The following is a 22,585-nucleotide window of genomic DNA, read 5'->3' as shown; positions in this document are numbered from 1 at the left end:
AGGGTATTTCATGTGGCACTCTGATTGTGAAAGTGAGTTTTATCTGGGCACTTCGGTTCCCACCTACAGCTAAATTACGGACATAGGACTTCTGTCCCGCCTCCCTGAAAAGGGCCAATAATCAATCCACGATTTTAATTACCTAAAACTCCATTCCAAATTACAGTATCTTACACATAATCTCATGTTAATTCAATCAACGAAGCAAGATATCATAAGTAAATTTCAGGAACTTTATGCTTCTCCAGATCCTTGGTTTCTTTCGCTTCCTTTCCGGGTATCTCCCCAGCTCCAACAGAAACTGGATTCAAAGACTTTTCACATCAATCATCGTACTTCACCCACGTCGACCAAATAAATCCACGAAGCGGGGTTGAAGAGAAACAGCAATTCTTGACTACTCCAGTTGGAAGGAGGTCTCTCATTTCTTAAGCCTAACCCCTGTCACGATTTTTGTTTGTTTGTATAAGTTATATCAAACTCTATATTAACAACTTAGGACTTTTAACCTCACTTTTTTTTTTTTTTTGTGAGACTCAACATCTAACACATTTATATGAACCATGAATTTTGTCTACTCCCTGAAGTCTAGAAATATCTGTTTTGAAATATTATAGATAGTAAGCCTTTCTCTTTCACTACTTGCTGCAGGAAATATTCTTTAAAGCGGTCGGCACAGAAACAACTGCAAAGAATTTGATACCTATAAATATATAATTACTTAAATTATAGAGTTAACTTTTGTGTCAAGATCTAAATAAAACCCTCATCGGGTTTTACCAATACAATTGTACTTTTCTAAATGTTTTTAACTACAGTAACTACCAAGTATCTTAATCTATTTCACAGCATAACAATTGTTTTTGGTTTTATCGCAACACGTTTGTTCCAGCTGCTCTGATGAGTCCTGGTATTTGTAGCGAGGCGTAGTCAGTACTTGATATGATAGATATAATGTCGTTTACATAGATATATATTCTTTACTTTCTATGATATGTTTTAACCTGTTAAATGTCAGTACTGATAAATGATGAAATGTCATGGCTCTTTTAGTATAAACCAAATCATTAACATATTAAACTTTACATATATTTTATAGTTAATTAAAATCACAATAAATCAGTGTTATAGTTAACAACATCAACTCGCACTTGAGAGTATATCATACACAATGTAGAAGTTACTGTAATCAAAAGTAAGAATTTTATATAGGAAATTGAAAAATGTTGTTACAGAAAGTATATTGTGCAAATGTGGTGAATGAAGAATTACTAAAAACCTGAAATTTATTAGAATTCAGTATTTCTCGAGTATGCATCAAAATACAAGAAGTATTCTGAGTTATTGAAACTAAATATTGAATATTTTTGAAGTTAGAAAATTTATTTTATCTTTAAAGGAGACAGAAGTTGACAAATGTTCTGCATTAGCAAAAAGAGAGTTGGATTGTGAACACAAGACCCGTACATTAACCTTTCAGGAAGATCCTCCTGTTATGTCAAAAATAAATTCAACCAATGAGAAAGTACAAAAATCACAAATACCAATACTAAGAGAATTTGGTGTGGTATCAAAAGTAGCTTTGAAAATGAGAGAATTTTATATTTTATTAATAACGTGTATTGGATCACTTTATTCAGCAACGTTTATCTGTAATTTTTATTAGGTATGTTATATGTTTTTCTTTATCTTATTGTTTCAGTGAAAATATTTTGATTTAGTTTCTAAATTAATTTAAAATTATAAGAAATTGAAAGAATTTACCATTTGATTTTTAAAATATAGTATGCTTACGAATCCTTCATTGCCAGTGCCAAACACATAACAATTTTCCATATATTTACGAACCATTATTTCTAGAAAGTGGGACAATCCGTCCGTCATCTTTATTTGAAAAATGAAGTAGATCAGTATTAATTTGCTAGGATTATGTGCTGTTATTTAAAATGTGAAACAGTACTATCTTACAAGCTTTAAAATATGAAACAATTCTGTCTCACAAGTTTTAAAAGTGAAGTTCAGAAACATAAAATACAAATGTAAGTTATCTTGAAGCTTAACACAGTACAAAATAATACAGAAATAAAATTTTACATTTAGTTGTGAAAAGTAAACACCTTTGCGAACATAAAAACAGCAAATCAATGGTTAAAGCGCTTGCTACACAATCTAATATACACGATTCGAAACGTGATTTCCTCTATTTTTCAACTCTGGAGTCGTTATAATGTAATATTTAATTTCTTCATTCGTTGCCTTTTTGTAGTTTATCACTGCTAAATTGGAGAAAGCCGGGAGAAATAGCTCTCGAATAGAATTTTCGCAAATTTCAAAACAAGCTAAATTTATAAGAGAAGAGATAATTGGAGCAGATGTGTTTATAAAGCTGTCTTGAAATTTGTTGCTTAATTTTTATCTTTAAGTTATTCAGGTAATTAACATATTTTACCATATTTAGAACTAGAAACAAACGTTTATAATTATGTCACTTTCATACGAAACAATGTCATTCGATTTTAACTTTTAAGTTTGTTTGTTTTGGAATTTCGCACAAAGCTACTCGAGGGCTATCTGTGCTAGCCGTCCCTAATTTAGCAGTGTAAGACTAGATGGAAGGCAGCTAGTCATCACCACCCACCGCCAACTCTTGGGCTACTCTTTACCAACGAATAATGTGATTGACCGTCACATTATACGCCCCCACGGCTGGGAGGGCGAGCATGTTTAGCGCGACGCGGGCGCGAACCCGCGATCCTCGGATTACGAGTCGCACGCCTAACGCGCTTGGCCATGCCAGGCCAGTTTAACTTTTAAGATAAAAATGTTTTTAATTTGTAATACAATACACAGTGATCAACTACAATTTCGGAATGTTTTCAAATTAAATCTAATTTTAGTCATTGTATATTTTCTATTTCTTTTCTAGTCTTGAAATAATTCAATTTAATTTGAACTTATGCTTTACAAAAAACTGTTTTATATGTACTTAGTTAATATGGAGCCAACAAGCGTGATTTTTATGGGACTGAAAACAATGTTGCTCTTTACGCTGGTGGCGACATCTCACGGTGGGCAAGTGATGTTCATAATATGGATTTGTGCCCTATATGCTACGTTTCCTATGGAGTTTGTATGTATTCCTGCCGCTGCTGTTGAAGTGTTTGGCAAAAAACACACAACTATGATTTATGGAATGATCTACTTTATAGCAGTAAGTAACTAAAATGATATGTGTATCTTCACCTGACTGACAATCTGCAAGATGTTTATGTATTCTTTAGTATCGTCGAAATTATCGTTGAAGCAACGAGCACCAATATCGTCATTTCTTTATGAATAAAGGCCCGGCATGGCCGAGCGCGTAAGGCGTAATCCGAGGGTCGCGGGTTCGCGCCTGCGTCGCTCTAAACATGCTCGCCCTCCCAGCCGTGGGGGTGTATAAGGTGACGGTCAATCCCACTATTCGTTGGTAAAGAGTAGCCCAAGAGTTGGCGGTGGGTGGTGATGACTAGCTGCCTTCCCTCTAGTCTTAAACTGCTAAATTAGGGACGGCTATCACAGATAGCCCTAGAGTAGCTTTGTGCGAAATTTCCAAACAAACAAACAAACTTTATGAATAAAAAAATAAAAGGAGAACATTAAATATATGAAGTATTCATACACCATGTTTAATTTTCTGTTTGTTGTTTAAAATAAACATTCTTTATTTCACCTACGTAGTAACTCTGAAACCATGATAGTTTAGCATTTTTCATAGACACTTAACTGCTGAATGTCGATATGATTTCTGTTTGATATTTTAATCTATATATTTATCTTTACTCAAACATCTAACTTCTAAGCGACTGTACATTTCCTTCTATGTATAACTTCAGCCCAGTGATATTTTATTTAATAATCATCTAACTGCTGAGTGACTATATATACATTCTTTAGCTGATACTTAAACTTCTCAAAAATGTAATTTTTCTCTCAACCTTCTCGCCAATTAGCGACAGCGTATTTTCTTGTAGCTAGTACATCAGATTAATGATAAACATTTTTTTGATATACATCTAGATGCATAGTTATCCTGTGTCTTCATGCATGGTATATCTATTAGCTTCTGGCCTGTAGTGTTTGAAAAAGTTATTCCGCACTTCGGATGGTTCGGAACATTTTGTTTGTTTGTTTGGGAGTATTTTATTTATTGGTAAGTTATGAGAGTTTGTATCGAATAAAATAAATATGTATCGTGTTTCATCTTTACTGTATTTTAAAATATGTTCAATTATTAAACATCGCTACTTCTAGCCTATTAAATGTACTTACACATTAATTTTCAAATAAATTACAACTTAACAGCAGTAAATGTATAGTTAAAATAACTAAGCAAATTTATTTTTCGATCAATTACAACGTATCTCATATCTTAAAAGCCATCATTAAAACACTGTTAAATCACAGATTCTCTGAACTCAAAGTTTCATAACTACTAGATTCGGTATTGAACTCACATAATACACCTAAAATAAAGGCGTTTTACCAACTTTAAATTCTCTTATGTGGTTTTGCGAAATTTTATGGGAAATAACATACATTCCTTATTCTTAAAACCTATAAATTACGTGCGTTTAGTTTCAGTGCTACTTGTACCTTTCTTTTAAAGAGAAAATTTGACTTAGAAACCTAACTCATTGTACATTGTAAGTCTACGTTACACATAACGTTGAACAACACTACAACTAACGTAAAATCATTCTACTTTCACAATAAGCACCATTGCTAAGCACAGATCCATACATTTCACATTCTACATCACTCTAGGCCAGGAATCACCAAACTACGGCCCTTGAGGTTATTTTGTACGGCCCGCCAACAGCTAGCCGATTGGAAATAAAAAGGGACATTTCATCAAATGTACGACTGTCATTACAAAATAAATCACACTGATGGCCACTTTAAGCTGGCAAACACAAGACGTTATGATAAAAAGAAACAAGGCTGTCACGCGCAATTTAACCAATAGGAAAATTCTTCCTTCGTCATTGCTGCCCGTTTATTCAAATCGAGCCACGTATCTATGAAAACATTAGGATTTCAAAAACAAGTACAGACTTGACCCTTGTCCTATTGACTTGTCTTGTAAATTCAGCGGCCTAGGATTACTGCTTCAACAAGCTCATTTCTCTTCGTAGTTGAATTATGCGCTTTTCGTAACTCGTTCTTAGGTTAGTGTCGTGGCAAACGTACGTTTCAATATATTTTGTTTGTGCGTTCTTGGACCAGTAGAATACTTTTCTCACAGCGTTCTTTGTTTTTCATTTTCAGATCCTGTTTTTCACCCACCGTTATGACTGCTTTTAAAAGAAGAAAAGTGGCTTCCAAGTGTCGTGAAGAATGGGGAGAAAAGTACTTCCTTTTGGAAACCAGAAAGCTACTTGTGTGATATGTACCGAAAGTGTTGACGTTTTGAAATAAACATGCTACAGTCATGTCTCTTCTTTAGCAAACAGATGGCAGTTTATCCTCAGAAGAGTGAATCAACAAACACAGATATCACGTGTGAAACTGTTCACGTGACCCACACGTTCAACTCTTGCATATCTAAAGAGACTGCAGAATAAAAGTTTATTTTTATTCTTGTAATGTGATAATTTTGGTACCTTCGTGTAATACAGTGTTTCACCAGTAAAGTAATTATATAATTTATTAATACCAAATCAGTTAAACTTTGGCGTCAACCGTTTTCTCGATAATTTTTTAGATATGAAAGTTCGCCCATTTATAGCAGTTTTTGGATGTTTTCTGATTTATCTTCGTCTTGGTACAACATTTCTGTTTGGAAACATCACTCCTTACTTGACATCATACCTCAGAAAAAGAGTTAACAATAACACGAGATACGAACAGACAGCCTGGATCATTTATATATCCGACTGTTTAACTTCATTCTTCTTCTGTGGAGTTTGGCTAGCTGAACGGATTGGACATCGGTTTAGCATCCTGATTGGTACAGTTATTTTCAGGAGAGGCAGGAATGTGAATTTAATGTTGGACATACACACCAAAACTGAGTGTAATTACACTTAGATAAAATAATGCAAATCAAATTGATAAAGTTAAAATAATTAGCATTATTGATGTGTTGTAAATTTATTTTAATAATTCTAAAATAATTATTTATATATACACTAACCAAGTTATGGATGTAATTTAATATTACCTATGTTTCTTTTCTAAAATCATTTCTGTCATATTAGGATTCTGGGTTCAATTCTCTTGGTGGACATTGCACAGATAGGTAGTTCTCTCGGTCTTGCTTTGAAAAAAAAACCATAGAAACTTACACATTTCATAATCCCGTGAATTGTTCTAAAATAATCTGTATTTTAAATACATAAAGTAAGTAATCTTATAAGACAGTGCGACACTCATTCACATGGAAAGTAGTGGCAGAAGATTAGTTTTGATCAACGTAATTAACAAATCATGTTATCCTGTTTTCATTAATACCAACCATTAATGATCGTGAATCAGTTATGAGTGTATAATTATAATTATGTAAACTCATAAAATCTTCTACTGATGACTGTTATTCTAAAGTTATTCTTTCTGGTCTTTCTGGTGTTTTCTTTGTAGGTGAGAATGAATTAGATATTCACTTCCAACTCCAACTTTGTGTCAATATTCCACTGTTTAACTTCTTGTTTCACAGAAGAAAGAAGTTAATCTCCAACTTACATGGGTTTTATAGCAGCTACTGCTTCACATACATTTTTATACAATAGCATCAGACGAGACTGCACTTGTTAGGAATATGGCGTTACAGTTTTTCGTATTTTAAGGGATTTCTAAACAATTATTCTATCGTTAATTTAAAAACGTTGTCCTATTTCTTGCATTTTGATATTTGTTCTCCATTCTTTATTATTCAAGAGATAGTGCACTATTTGGTCTGCTGTTACACCGTAGTGGTGTTATGCTTTCTTGTTCAGTATTTAGTTTTTAAGTTTTGTCCTGGCATCCTTGTTGTTGTGCACGATGTCCATGTTTTCAATCATGTTTTACACTGTTCTTTTTTTTCTGCAACGTCAGCAGCGAAATATTCTCTTGCTCTGCTGCTGTTCTATTTGCAAATGGATCTGTATAATACATATTATTTTTAAGAGTGAGAACCTGGATGCAGTTCATTACGAATTCATGTGAGATGTTTTCTGGCGACATTCTGTACTTATTTCATAATTAAATGTTAGTTATCAAGTGTTGAATAGATGGTTCCCATAGTAAGACCGAGGTCGATTTGGAACTCGCCACATTTCACTATTTTAAAGTTTAACTGATGTCAGTATGAAAGAGTTATTGATATAACACTAGACTTAAATTGTATTGTGGTAGGTCGGTATGGGGCGTGTAGAATCATGCGCAGTAAGATCTTGAATTATAGCTGAGAAATATTGTCATTGATAAAGGTAAGGAACCTAAAAAGCTGTAATAAACCTTCTACAATAATTAGAAAACTGTAGCTGCATTAATGACAAAACTAAACCTGAAATACTTTAAACATATACCTATAATTATTAGAAAACTGTATCAGTAATAATTAGTATCCTGACCCATTTTGACATTAAACGCATCACCCGAACTTTCTGTATTTTCTTATCTTGAGATGAAAGATTTGTTTGTTTCTTTGGAATTTCGCACAAAGCTACTCGAGGGCTATCTATGCTAGCCGTCCCTAATTTAGCAGTGTAAGACTAGAGGGAAGGCAGCTAGTTCATCACCACCCACCGCCAACTCTTGGGCTACTCTTTTACCAACAAATAGTAGGATTTACCGCAGATTATAACGCCCCTACGGCTGGGAGGGCGAGCATGTTTGGCGCGACTCGGGCGCGAACCCGCGACCCTCAGATAACGAAGCGCACGCCTTAACGCGCTAGGCCATGCCAGGCCTGAGATGAAAGAAACAACCATAATTAACGTTCTTAATCCACTGGTATATATCATATTCTCACTACTTAGTGATAAGTACTATCTACGCCATGCTAATTGACCACCATCAACATACGTGTTATTTCTGTACTAGACATAACTCATAATGTTTTCTCTTCTGATACGCCATGCCTCCAACAATATATAATATTCACACGACTCTATTCTACAATTTAATGGTTCACAATGGGACAGCAGTAAGACTATGGGCTTATAAAACTAATGTCTGAAGCTGAATTACTTACGTTGGACACGGTAAGTAGCCCATTATGTGTTTGCTTGAAAACAAACAAACAAAATATATGCTCCCCCTTCTCGTGGGACAATGGTGACGACATGAATTTATATAGATTATCCCATGTATCAGACACAGCAGATAACCCAATGTGGCTTTCGTTTAAAAACGAACAATCCATTTATAAAAATAATAAACACTACACCGACCAAAGTAGTCCCTCTGTATATTTATTTGTGCAAATAAAAATACTGTGTTTTAAAGTATACTGAAAATAGTTGTGGTAGGATACAAATGTATCAAATAATAAAAAACAACAACATAATATTTACCGAAGTCTTTTACTTGAAAAGACGTTTCATGCTCAAAAGCGAATATTTTTTGTCTATTTTGAAGATTTTAATCAATATGTTGAGCATTTATTGCTTATGTAAATCGGATTTTCAACCTGAATGGCTCTTGAAACATGCGTGGCGATATAAATGTTTGTATGCATGATGAGGTTCACTTTGCCATATGTGGAACCTACAAACTATGCTACATATTTTCATGGTGACCTGTGAAAATCTTGGTGTTTGGTTTGTACTGTGTTCATTCCGTTAGTGTTATTAGACTGGACAATTGTGGCTACAGGCAACCAAATGTTCAGTATTAGATGTCTTCAAAATCTATTACAAGCATTTGGGTATCGTGCTTTCAAAACCCATATGTAGCCATGAAAGTACCCATGACAGTAACATTCTCTGACTTTTAACAATATATTCGTATCTTTAAAAGATTCTGTACTTTATTTGTAAACACCCCAAGGCACGTAGAATATCATATTACAGTATTAATTTTTACAATTTCATAACCAATGTTATTATCGCTCTACTTTTTTCAAATGTATACCATTAAATATCAAAGTAATTACCATTTTAATATTAAAATATTTTATGCATTAGAGAATTTCAAATTTTACATGATAAACTGTTATAACCTCCACATAATTATCAAATTATTCTTAGAAGAACTTTATAGTTTATATGTTAATTTCACTATTGTACACTGCATGACCAAAAGTATGTGTACAACCCTTCTAATTAGTGGTTTCAGTCACATTCATTACTAACAGGTGCATAAAATCAACCATACAGCCATGCAATCTCTACAGACAAACATTTGCAGTAGAATGGATCGTATTGAAGAGCACAGTGACTTTTAACGTGGTACTGTCATGGGATACCACCTTTCGAACAAGTCAATTCGTCAAATTTCTGCCCTGCTAGAGCTGCTCCGGTAAACTTTAAGTGCTGTTATTGTGAAGTGAAAATGTCTAGGAGCAACAACAGCTTAGCCACGAAGCGGTAGGCCACACAAGCTCACTGAACGGGACCGACGAGTGGTTAAGCGCGTTAACATCGTCTGTCCGCAGTTACAACACTCACTACCGAGTTCCAAACTGCCTCTGGAAGCAACATCAGCACAAGAACTCTTCGTTTCACGAAATGGATTTCCATGGTCCAGCAGCCACACACAAGCCTAACATCACCATGCATAATGCCAAGCGTCAAGAGCAAACTATTCTTACATCTAAATCATAAATATGTGTATAGATTGGGAACTTGAAAATATAATAAATAAAAGGCCCATGGAAAGCTGCGACACGGCCATGCAACCATAAGTGTGTCTTTTTACAACAAGTTAAAATACATGACATTAGATGAATAATCGCATAGTACAAGTTTTTACAGAATGAAACAATTATTCATGCTATCCTGTTCTAAGACAAACCGGTCAAGTTGCTAGTCAGACTATTGAAAGGCGCCATTGCTCTTGTTCTCAAGATAGGTTAGAGGAGGCATGCAGAGAGGAGTAGCGTACTTTGGAATCTACAGTAGGGCTATTGCTCAGACACTGTCATAAGACAGAGAACATGACCAGACGTGGTGACATGGACTGTAACGACATGGTGAAGCTCCAAAATCGTTTTAATGTTACGTACTCAATCATGTAGAGGATGAAAAATAAGAAAGTAAGGTTTGTAAGAAGTAAAACTATTGTAGTAACTTTTTAAACCTGTAGTTGAAAGTAGCTCTAAGAAAATTGAAGAGGGAAAATTATTATACGTTTAAGAATTGTTCTATTAAATATTATTGTAATGTTGAATTTAGTGAATAGTATTTCTTAACTTCTTTTTAAAATGGTTGTATCTTTAGTTTATGCTGTTTTGTAGTAACTGGAAATGGTAATAACACGAAAGATTAAAAAAGTGTTTATATACCAAGAAAAGGAAACTTGAATCTAAAGTTTTTTTTAAGTAAGAACTTTGCCTTCTTGAGTTTAAAAATGTTGTTTGTCGATATTAAGAATTAATACTCAAACTTTTATCGATTTTAGTCGTTCTCCAACAATAAGGGTCTCATGGCAGGAATAGTGTCTTCGGGGATGGCCTTCACTCCAGTTGTAATGAATAACTTACACACATATTTTATGAACCCTAATAACCTAAGAGATAGGTTAATAACGAGAAATCCTATATTCTATGAAGTCGAATATTGGTACTTTAGTTGTTCAGCATAAAACTAAAGAATGGGCCATCTGTGTTTTGCCCAGCACAAGTATCGAACCCTGGATTTTAGCGTTATAAGTTTTTCAGACATACAACTAAGCCACTTTTGGCTCAATCCTTTGGTATATTAATAAACAATTACGCCATCATTAATAAAGCGAATCATAGAAACATTAACAAAGCTCATAACAGATAATCGTCAGCCATGGGTACTTTAATCAAACCAGTTATAACTATTTATGCATCAATACATAATGATGTATCCATACATAATGCTTGGGTACATTACTAAAGCATAACACGATTGCATTAATAAAAGAAGGAATGAGTATAATAAAGCTAACCACTGACAAAGTAATAAATTCAGCAATAATCAGGATTAAGACGAACCATGGATACATTCACAACGCCAACATCTTGCACATCAACAAACCGTATGTTTTTATCTTCACTTTAAGCTCGTGAGCTATCTACATCAGGTACCCTTTATTTTGTACCCCTAAAAGCTCATCTGTAAGCTAACATATGTGGTTGGCAAAGCATTGCGCTTCGTAGGTTTATTTACAAAACTGTGTGAAGATCATACCATGAGTATTTCACTAACTGGTGGTTGTTATATTGTTGCATAATGTTGCTTCTTATATTGTTGCATAACGTTGCTAAAACTTTCTCAGTTTTCCTCGTTCTTCTCTTGAGTTACATCATAGTGTCTCATTTGCGGTTACTTTCAAAATCCATGTTTAATTAAGCATAATGAATAACAAATAATATTAGTGAAGTAACAGCTAACGTAGTAGATTATAATACCTGTTATTAGAAGATCACCAATTTGAGTAACTGTAGAGAGTTCTATTTGGTGCTACTACCAAATTAACTAGAATGGTTTTTAACTTTCTATTTGTTGTTTTTAGTTATTTCTCCGATTCTGGGATTTTGGATCGTGTCCCTTTCTTATTTATAATCATGGGAGCGGTACAAGGTGGTATTTTACTTATTGGATTACTACTGTACCAGGAACCTCCTCCAGATATGCCCGAGGTAAGTGGATTTGTCCAAATATTGCATTTATAATGCTAATATACGAGATAATGTAAATTTAAAGAGGAACTAGTACCTTTGTTTTCAACGTAGGATATTATAATATTGTTTCAAAGAGAAATTCTACCATGATATCTATTCTTCTTCATGATATTCGTGGATTTCACAGGGGATATTCTTCTTGTTCAGGTTACTTCCTATGGAATTTCAATGTATATACCAATATGTTTTCATGAAAATAAAAACGATAAACATGCCAGTTTATGGCCACTTGAAATGCCACAAACTTCGATAAGTTCTTAAAGTAGATTAGTCCTTTAGCTGGTCAGTAATGATCATGTGTGATGAAGAACCTTTATTGAGTTTATCCTCTGCCTGATACCATTATTCCTTGTCATAATCTTATGGTGGGGTCATTGGATACCATATCATAAACTTGTAACTTTGTAAATTCTGTAAGACCCTACATTAAATACTCTACCACTGCAGCTCACACAAGTGATTCTAATTGAACATTTTTGTCTTTCATATCAACCATTTTGTGAGACAAATGTTTGAGTAAAATGTCACCTTTATTAATCTGTAAGAGCATGAATTTTATAATTCATAATAATAATTTATAATTGTTAAAATACTTTACTGGTTATGGGCGCTATTTATTGTAACATCTAAGTCTGAAAATTATATAACCTTTAAGTTGTCAGGACTTTCCATAGGGGTAAATTCTCACTGAGATCTTGGACCTACAACACCTTAAACTTTATCACGAGAATAATCAATGAATCTTCTTGGTAGAAGGAGCAAGGTGTCAGTAATATCAAATCAAACTCTGTATATCTCTCCATTCCCAACCTTTCATCACCCTCCATTCTATGTCTAATTCAGATGTTTCAAATTCCAAGCGATGCAAAATTACAAAACTTCCTGTTACGTATTCGTTGCATGTGACAGGTTTGCTTGTATATCAGATGTTAATGTTATGTTCGCCAACTGGCAGTTAAAGGCTTTCACTCGTATTCTTTCAGTGTAAATATATAGTGTGTTGTTGTTGGGCATAGTATTCTTGTGCATTAGTTTATGTGATTTCTTAGCGATAAATGAACAGCATGCGCTCCACTAGTTTTCTAACTTATATATCCGAAAATAGTTTAACATATTTACAACAAATTATTTACACTATAGTGATTATACGGATATCTTAAACTATATTCTTCTAGTTAACAAAAGTGCACTTAGACATACTCAATTACATTAAAACTTCAATTGACAAGTTGAACTACTTTTCACTATTTCTATCGTACTAATATTCTGTTATATTTTACTTACAATTTTGACGTGAGTTACCTCAGTCGTATACTACTTTTCCTGTAATCGTTTGGTCTTCTTTATTTAAAATATCCTCTGTTCCTTTTGTCAAAGTGTATTCAGGCTGATTCAGTTACTTTCTAATCACGCTTTGACCTAATAATTTATTATTTTTATCTCCTTTACTACTGTTAGTCTTACTCTTAAGCGTTAGGCCTAGCACTTCTACCGTAGTGACCATCACACCGAACGTTTCCTTGGCCTAACATTCTTCTCTTCTGTTATTGTCTACGTCTATCAGCTGTCTCCCGCTTATTTCATAATACTTGTACATATATATTACTGTATCGTCTGTTCTGTATATTCTCATCATCAACGAGTTACAAACACAGCTTGAAATAAGTCTGTTTTAATTTCCTTATAACAAAACAACACTATGAATACTGACTCTAACATCTGTAACATGAAATCACTGCGTGTAAATTTTACATATTGATACAACTTACTCAAGTACATGTCCTAAGTGAAAAGAGGAAAAAGGTGTGGAGCTTACCATAGTGCTGAGTATCATATGTTGGAGCACAGGAAATATTCATGCATATTTTAAAGCAATTATGTAATTACATTACATTTACATTAAGCCTCTCGATTCCATGAAGGGACATAGGGCCGCAATCGCTTACGTATTCATTAACAGGCTGGTTTTTAAGTGAGTAAATTGTTAGCCTACTGCACAACTCACAACCAGGAGGAAAAACATCAGCCGTCCCTGATTTACCAGTGAAAGACTAGAGGGAAGGCAGCTAGTCATCACCATCCACCGCCAACTCTTGGGCTACTCTTTTACCAACGAATAGTGGGATTGACCGTCACATTATAACGCACCCACAGCTCAAAGGGCGAGCATGTTTAGCGCGACTGGCATGCGAATCCGCGACCCTCGGATTACGAGTTGCACGCCTGACGCGCTCGGCCATGCCGGGCACAATTATGTAATGTACAAAGTATTTTTGGTCTTGTAGCCGAGCTGTTAAGACGAGCGAGTTATTAGGTGCCAAGATATTGCCATCTTAAATTCTACTGCACTAAACTGACACATCTCCCGGTAATCCTTGATGGATTACCGCCTGACTACACCCATCGACAAAATTTCGCTTTCATCGACTATTGCAAACCAAATCAGCCAATTGAGCAAAAGAGAGCAAGAATTCTGCGACGTTTTTCTCCAGCCTTCCACCCTGGACGACTTCACCTTTCTGTGTTAACCGTGGAATGCCAACATTAATGTTCAATGTTTTACCACGAAAAGCCAAACCAGCCTTTTTTTTGTCTTCCTCAGGGATGTTCAACTATTTACAGCCATGTGAAAAAGTTAGGACACCCTATGAAAGACTGTGTATTTGTGTAACATTTTTGGATAGGTAGATATTTAATCTCAATTTTAACAATACTGAGAGATTATAGGAATATAGCTAAACAATTAAAATTAAAGAAAAGACTTTTCAAAATCTTCTGTAAATTTAATTCTACAAAAATGCATATTCTAACTGAGGAAAAAGTTAGAACACTCTGCCCCCTAATAGCTAGTGTTACCCCCTTTGGCTGAAATAACGGCAGTGAGATGCTTCTTGTAGCCATCTACCAGTCTCTGACATTGGTCAGAAGAAAGTTTGCCCCACTCCTCAATGCAGAATTCTTTCAGCTGTGAGATGTTTGAGGGTTTTTGGCATGTACAGCCCGTTTCTAGTCACACCATACCATCTCAATGGGATTAAGATCTGGACGTTGACTCGGCTATTTCAGGACTCTCCATTTCTTTGTTTTAAGCCAGTCTTTGATGGATTTACTGGTATGTTTTGGATCATTGTCGTGTTGCAGAGTCCAGTTCCGCCTGAGCTTTAATTTTCGTACAGATGGTTTCACATGATCCTGAAGCACCCTCTGATACACAGTAGAATTCATGGTGGATTCTATGATTGTGAGCTGTCCAGGCCCTGCTGCAGCAAAGCAGCCCCAAACCATGACACTTCCACCTCTATGCTTTACAGTTGGTATGAGGTTCTTTTCCTGGAATGCTGTATTTGGTTTACGCAAAACATGTCCTCTGCTCAATCAATTTTGGACTTATCTGTCCAAAGAACATTATTACAGAAGTCCTCGTCTTTGTCTACATTCTCTCTGGCAAACGTTAGTCTGGCTTTGATGTTTCTCTTAGAGAGCAAAGGTTTCCTCCTTGCACACCTCCCATGCAAATTAAACTTGTGCAGTATCTTTCTGATTGTAGAGGCATGCACTTTCACATCGACAGTCGCCAGAGCCTGCTGTAGGTCCCGTAATGACATGTTAGGTTGTTTGGAGACCTCTTTTAGAATATTGCGGTCTGCTCTCGGGGTGAACTTGCTTGGACGTCCAGACCTGGGCACGTTGGCAGTAGTTTAGAAAGCCGTCAACTTGTTGACTATTTTCCGGACAGTGAAATGGCTGATTTCAAAATCTTTTGAGATATTTTAAAATCCCTTATCAGACTCATAAGCTGCTACAATTTTCTTTCTGAAGGCTTCAGACAGCTCTTTTGCTCTCATTTTGAATTTATTAACAACAAAGAAAACAGGACAAAAAGGCAAGATAAGAAATATAAACAAGCGTAAAAACATGAATATATACAAACGTAAATATGAATAAATGGATAAAACAATATACAAACAATAAAACAATATACAAACAATAATATTAACAAATGGAAAAAACAAAAAAATATATTCAAAGATTAATGTGAACAAAAAGAAAACAGTAAATATACACAACATTAATATATACAAAAACACAAGAAGCGATAGTGGAGGCAGGGCAGCTCAAAAGTCGATCTCCACCCGATCCACCACCAAAGTACAAAGGGGCGAGACGTCCGGCCGCCAGAGATGGTAAAACGTCCCGGAATCCATGCACTGGTAGTCCGCCTCAAGGAGATCTGTCGGTCCGCCATGTAGCAAGGCAACCAAGATGTCCTGCTTGCCCCATAAGTCCAGGCGACGGGCCCGCAAAAACCGCATGCCAGCTTGCCTCAGAAAGGAGGCACAGGCAACCTTGAGACCCGCCCACCAATACCCATTGACAGACTTGACAGAACAGAGCCCCCGAAGAAGGGCAAGCAAAGCGTCTCCAACCCGATCCTCGGCAAGGAGGGAGACATTGAGCCTCCACACACCGGGGCCCCGAAAAACGGGGACATATTCTTGAAATGTGGCCAGAAACGCCCGATAGTCAGACACATAACACAAGACATCCACAACCCGATGAACAGCATCCCCGCCGAGTCTCTGCCGTAGACCAGGTGTCACATAAAACATGTCAAGGCGACAAGAAATGCCCTGACAAGTCCAGGTAGCCACAAAAGCAGACCCATGCAGTGCACGCCAGACATCGAAAAAGGCGAAATCTGATATCATCGCATGCATAGACAGCGTACACCGATCACTAGCAAGAGGATCACCCCCAATCTTGTCGAGGTGAGGATCCAAAACATAATTGAAGTCGCCGCCAAGGACGATATCGGCCTGTGTAACCATGAACCTGTCCAACCACGAGAAGAAGACTTCCTGCTTTCCAGGCCGGTCAGGTGCATAGACACTGGCAAGCCGAATATTACGCCCCCTAGTGACAACATCAACGATCACCACCCGCCCATCAGCCCGTCGCTATGCGACGCGAGGATGGTCCCAGTAAAACGCGGGTGGAAGAGGATCCCCACCGCACGGGAACGTTTCGCGCCAAGCGACCAGAAAGCACACACAGGGTAGTGAGAAGTCAATGAAAAATGGTCCCTCCGAGAGACAAAATGGGTCTCCTGAAGAAAGATAACGTCAACCACAAAGCGGTTCAAGAGGAACAATGCGTAGAATTGAATAGCAACGCTACGCATTTCCCGGATGTTCAGCGAGAGGGGAGAATTCAGTGACGCTGCTGCTTTGACAAAGTTGACGGATGCAGGGGTCCATGCGGCCTCTCTAGGCTACACGACCCCACCCCTCCTCGCAGCAGCTGCCGCCGACATCCGACCACCGGGAACATCCAGGATGCAAAGCTCCCGCATCTCCCCACTATCCTCACTCGAGCTAGAAAGGCAAGGAAGAATGGGGAAGTCCAAGATACTCATAAACGAGCTGAGTGACGGCAGCTCGTCCATCGTCGGGGTCTGCGCCTCGTGGAAGAGTGCCGGAACAACCATCATCTCCAGAGCCAGTGCCAGGGTCCCTCAGAACTCCCAGCCATAGCATCACCAGCAGGGGAAGCCTGAGGCTACACGTAGTCCCCGACCACCCCCACTAATCCATCCTGAACAGGGGGCAGGACCCTCCACAGAGGAACCCATCCCCACATAAACAGGTGGAACAGGACCCTCCACACTGGGACCCTCCCAACACTGACAGGCGTGGCGGAATAGCTGGTGCCCAAACAGTCTCCAACCCCCACACCACCCGACAGGGAGTTCTGAGCCCCCACGGCGATAGGGGACGCTCCGGGGGCACTCGGACCTTCTAGAACACCTACAGGGGCCCCATCCAAGCCAGGGGCCGAAAGATGGGTCGAAGACACCTCAGAGACCCCTCACCTGAACTGCACCCGAAGCACCACCATCCACCTCAGAGGACGCAGCCTCCACTTCCTGGGCGGGCGAGACATGGCCCCCCTCAGAAGACCGAGGCTCTCTCTCCCCAGACACAGTAGGTGCCGTGACGGACGCCCCATCGGGGACACCACCCGCTGCCGCCGCAAACAACCTGGAGGGCGAACTGCCACCCCCGACTTCTTCACCCAAGATTTTTGGGCCGTGAAATCGTCGGTGTAAGCCACCGAGGCATACGCGAGGGCGCGTGGCCAACACAACAAATACTACCCGTGATAGTACATGCGTCATCAAGATGTCAATACGCCAGATATATACAGCACCACGGGGTCTGGCACTGGCCAACAGGTGGCCCTCTTGGTTACAGCGGCAACACAGTCGACGCATAGCCGGGTAATTGCACATCACCCGTAACCCGTTCACAACAATAAAAATCGGGACCGGCATCGTCATGTCCATGCAGACACGTCGGTTCCCGGTACACACAGTAGGGTGCAACTGGTGCGCTTTATGTTCTATTTTAGGACAGTCCCATACGTCGACAACACGTCCTTGACGACGTCATTGGACATTTCGTAAGGGGCCGACCGGAGGTTGATTCATACGCTGGTCCCACAAGGGAAAGTCTCCCTGGTCCAGTAGGCCGCTGCCAAAATGCTGAAGGCACTCAGTATGGCTACCCCCGACGGCGGCGTCTATAACTTTTTCCCCAGTTAGAATATGCATTTTTGTAAAATTACATTTACGGAAGATCTTAAAAAGTCTTTTCTTCAGTTTTAATTCTTTAGTTATATGCCTATAATCTCTCAGTATTCTTGAAATTGAGATAAAATATCTGTATTTCCAAAAATGTTACAAAAGTACACAGGCTGTTTTCTTAATTTTTTCACTACAGAGCCGACCCTTCCCGCCGAAGACCACAACTACAAGCGAACAACGTGTATCTAATCCGACAACCCCCTCACTGCTTACAACCTCAACTACCAAAATTGCCTCCTTATCTATCTTACAGCTGACAGACAACTTTACCCAGACTGTCGCTGAAAACAGCCCAACCAACCATCAAGAAGTGCCATAAATTTACCCAACTCCATCAAACCCTATGCCATATTTAACCTCAACCCGAACCCAAACCACACGAATCTCGAATACTCGCACGTCGACCTCAACTGAAAACCTACCAACTACCTGCGAGCAGACTTAAACCCATATAGAAAATGAGAACACGGATCTCGAGACAGCAGCAGAACAAGATAACGTCCATCACCGATACCCATGATCATCTCACGAGCAAACAGAGTCCCAGCCATCACTTACCCAGCTACTTAGTTGCCCCATTTCGCCCTGGCGAATACCCAAATACGATTTGATAGCCGACCACGACACCCGTTTCCTCGATGAAGAAACCATTCAAATTTACATTTGGACTTACCTGTTTATATTAAATTATAAACTTGTTTTTATACTAGGATATTCCTATCGATATTTACAATTAATGTTATGTTTCACTAACCTTTCTTTTCATACCAGCAACATTCGGACACGGTCAGGGTATTTCATGTGGCACTCTGATTGTGAAAGTGAGTTTTATCTGGGCACTTCGGTTCCCACCCACAGCTAAATTACGCACATAGGACTTCTGTCCCGCCTCCCTGAAAAAGGCCCATAAACCATCCACGATTTTAATTACCTGAAACTCTATTCCAAATTACAGTATCTTAAACATAATCTCATGTTCATTCAATCAGCGAAGCAAGATATCATAAGTAAATTTCAGGAACTCGCTGCTTCTCCAGATCCTTGGTTTCTTTCGCTTCCTCTCCGGGTATCTCCCCAGCTCCAACAGAAACTGGATTCAAAGACTTTCTCACATCAATCATCGTACTTCACCCACGTCGACCAAATAAATCCATGAAGCGGGGTTGAAGACAAACAGCAATTCCTGACTACTCCCGTTGGAAGGAGTTCTCTCATTTCTTAAGCCTAACCCCTGTCACGATTTTTGTTTGTTTGTATAAGTTATATCAAACTCTGTATTAATAACTTAGGACTTTTAACCTCACTTACGTTTTTTCTCGTGAGACTCAACATCTAACACATTTATATGAACCATGAATTCTGTCTACTCCCTGAAGTCTAGAAATATCTGTTTTGAAATATTATAGATAGTAAGCCTTTCTATTTTACTACTTGCTGCACGAAATATTCTCTAAAGAGGTCGGCACAGAAACAACTGCAAAGAATTTGATACCTATAAATATATTATCACTTCAATTATAGAGTTAACTTTTGTGTCAAAATCTAAATAAGACCAATACCCTCATAGGGTTTTACCAATACAATTGTACTTTTCTAAATGTTTTTAACTACAGTAAGTACCACTAGTGGAATCTATTATAGATAAGGTTTCTTCTTCGTCTCTATTTTTCGTAGGTATTCAATAATATTTGGAAACAACATCAACATAAGTGGCTACAAAAGGCAAAGATATTGAACAAAATCAACCAATTGCAAACAAAATTGAAATTTAAAACAACTTAAATCGCTAGATGACAGATCAACTGAGTGCTATAGCTTTCTAAAGTTTGATAGTATTTAGATTAGATTAGAAAACATGTTCTTCCTCTCTTACCCCTGAAGGTAGATGTCTTCAACAACTGGTGAAATACCTCTTTAGAAAACAAAATTCATTCATTCAGAAGAAAGTATCTTAATCTATTTCACACCATAACAATTGTTTTTGGTTTTGTCGCAACACTTTTGTTCCAGCTGCTATGAGGAGTCCTGGTATTTGTAGAAAGGCGTAGTCAGTACTTGATATGATAGATATAATGTCGTTTACATGTATATATATATTATTCACTTTCTATGCTATGTTTTAACCTGTTAAATGTCAGTACTGTATAAATGATGAAATGTTTTATGGATATTTTACTTTAAACCAAATCATTAACATATGATTTGTTATGATTAACATAACTTCACAAATATTTTATAGTTAATTAAAATCACAATAAATCTCTGTTATAGTTAACAACATCAACTCGCACTTCAGAGTATATCATACACAATGTAGAAGTTACTAAAACCAAAAGTATATATTTTATATGGAAAATTGAAAAATGTTGTTACAGAAAGTATATTGTGCAAATGTGGTGAATGAAGAATTACTAAAAACCTGAAATTTGTTATAATTCATTATTTCTCGAGTATGCATCAAAATACAAGAAGTATTCTGAGTTATTGAAACTAAATATTGATTATTTTTTAAGTTAGAAAATTTATTTTATCTTTAAAGGAGACAGAAGTTGACAAATGTTCTGCATTAGCACAAACAGAGTTGGATTGTGAACACAAGACCCGTACATTAACCTTTCAGGAAGATTCTCCTGTTATGTCAGAAGGAAATTCAACCAGTCAGAAAGTATAAAAATCACAAATACCAATACTAAGAGAATTTGGTGTGGTACCAAAAGCTTTGAAAATGAGAAAATTTTATATTTTATTAATAACGTGCATTGGGTCACTTCATTCAGCAACGTTTATCTGTAATTTTTATAAAGTATGTAATATGTTTTCTTTGTCTTATTATTTTCAGTGAAAATATTCTGATTTAGTTTCTAAATTAATTTAAAATTATAAGAAATTGAAAGAATTTACCATTTGATGTTTAAAATATAGTATGCTTACGAATCCTTCATTGCCAGTGCCAAACACATAACAATTTTCCATATATTTACGAACCATTATTTCCAGAATGTGGGACAATCCGTCAGTCATCTTTATTCGAAAAATGAAGTAGATCAGTATTAATTTGCTAGATTTGTGTGCTGTTATTTAAAATGTGAAACAGTACTATCTTACAAGCTTTAAAATACGAAACAATTCTGTCTCACAAGTTTTAAAAGTGAAGTTCAGAAACATAAAATACAAATGTAAGTTATCTTGAAGCTTAACACAGTACAAAATAATACAGAAATAAAATTTTACATTTTGTTGTGAAAAGTAAACACCTTTGCGAACATATAAACAGCCAATCAGGAGCTTGTCCTGAAAGTGGGGACTAATCAATATGTTTCATTGTTAGTATTTCGTAAATACTATTTACGTTATTTATGTTATTTGTCTTTTCAAATAATTAATGGATCTCCCACCTCATCACCTTCAATAATATATCCTTCAAATCCTCACGGAACTATTGGTAGACGCCCTTTAAAGATGAAATTAGTATTATGTCTGTTGAAGCAAGTACACACAGTCTGGAACTGGGAGGAATTATAACTGAAAAGAATTTTTTAACATTCCAGAATCAAATCTATGTTTCAAATCTCTAGCCAAGAGAATCAACTGTTCAAATACACTTGGAACAGTGAAATGTTTGAGTTGATGGGTTTATCATTTTACCCTTGAATCACTCTGCCAAACATTCGATTTATGGGTTCGATATCTAAATAACCAGTAGTATGTGTGTGTGTTTGTTTCTGTGTGTTTTCTTATAGCAAAGCCACATTAGGCTATCTGCTGAGTCCACCGAGGGTAATATCCAGTAGAGTTTTTTTGTTTATACCTGACAAAGAAACACCAGATAATTTACTTCCAGACATGTAAATGTCAACAAGACTCTTATAATAATTAATTGAACATTGTTAAACTGTGCTGAATTTGTATGAGTATTTTATTAACTATAACGAACTTTTGTTATTAAAAATATGAATAATTAAGTCAAATACTGTTGTATTTATAATTATGTGTAAAGATATTAAAATTAACAAACTAGTAACGTTTCGTTCTTCAGAGATAGTGGTAAATATTAGCTAATGTATAGGGAAATTAGAAATTTGTACGAATTACAGTAAGGT

At 36.9% G+C, this 22,585-nt stretch overlaps 1 protein-coding gene across 1 annotated transcript in view; it reads left to right on the top strand.

The window, feature by feature from the left end:
* Positions 1 to 22,585, top strand: part of LOC143227567 (uncharacterized) — a 33,010-nt gene that overhangs the window by 9,198 nt on the left and 1,227 nt on the right. The window contains exons 2-3 of the mRNA XM_076458996.1: positions 11,671 to 11,797; positions 21,025 to 21,150. Coding sequence (XP_076315111.1) covers positions 11,671 to 11,797; positions 21,025 to 21,150 — 253 coding nt within the window. The remainder of the gene's footprint in view (positions 1 to 11,670; positions 11,798 to 21,024; positions 21,151 to 22,585) is intronic.

This window comes from Tachypleus tridentatus, chromosome 9, assembly GCF_004210375.1.
Source record: "Tachypleus tridentatus isolate NWPU-2018 chromosome 9, ASM421037v1, whole genome shotgun sequence".
NCBI lineage: Eukaryota > Metazoa > Arthropoda > Merostomata > Xiphosura > Limulidae > Tachypleus > Tachypleus tridentatus.
Note: the sequence above shows the minus strand (reverse complement) of the source record. Positions and strands in the feature narration are given on the sequence as shown.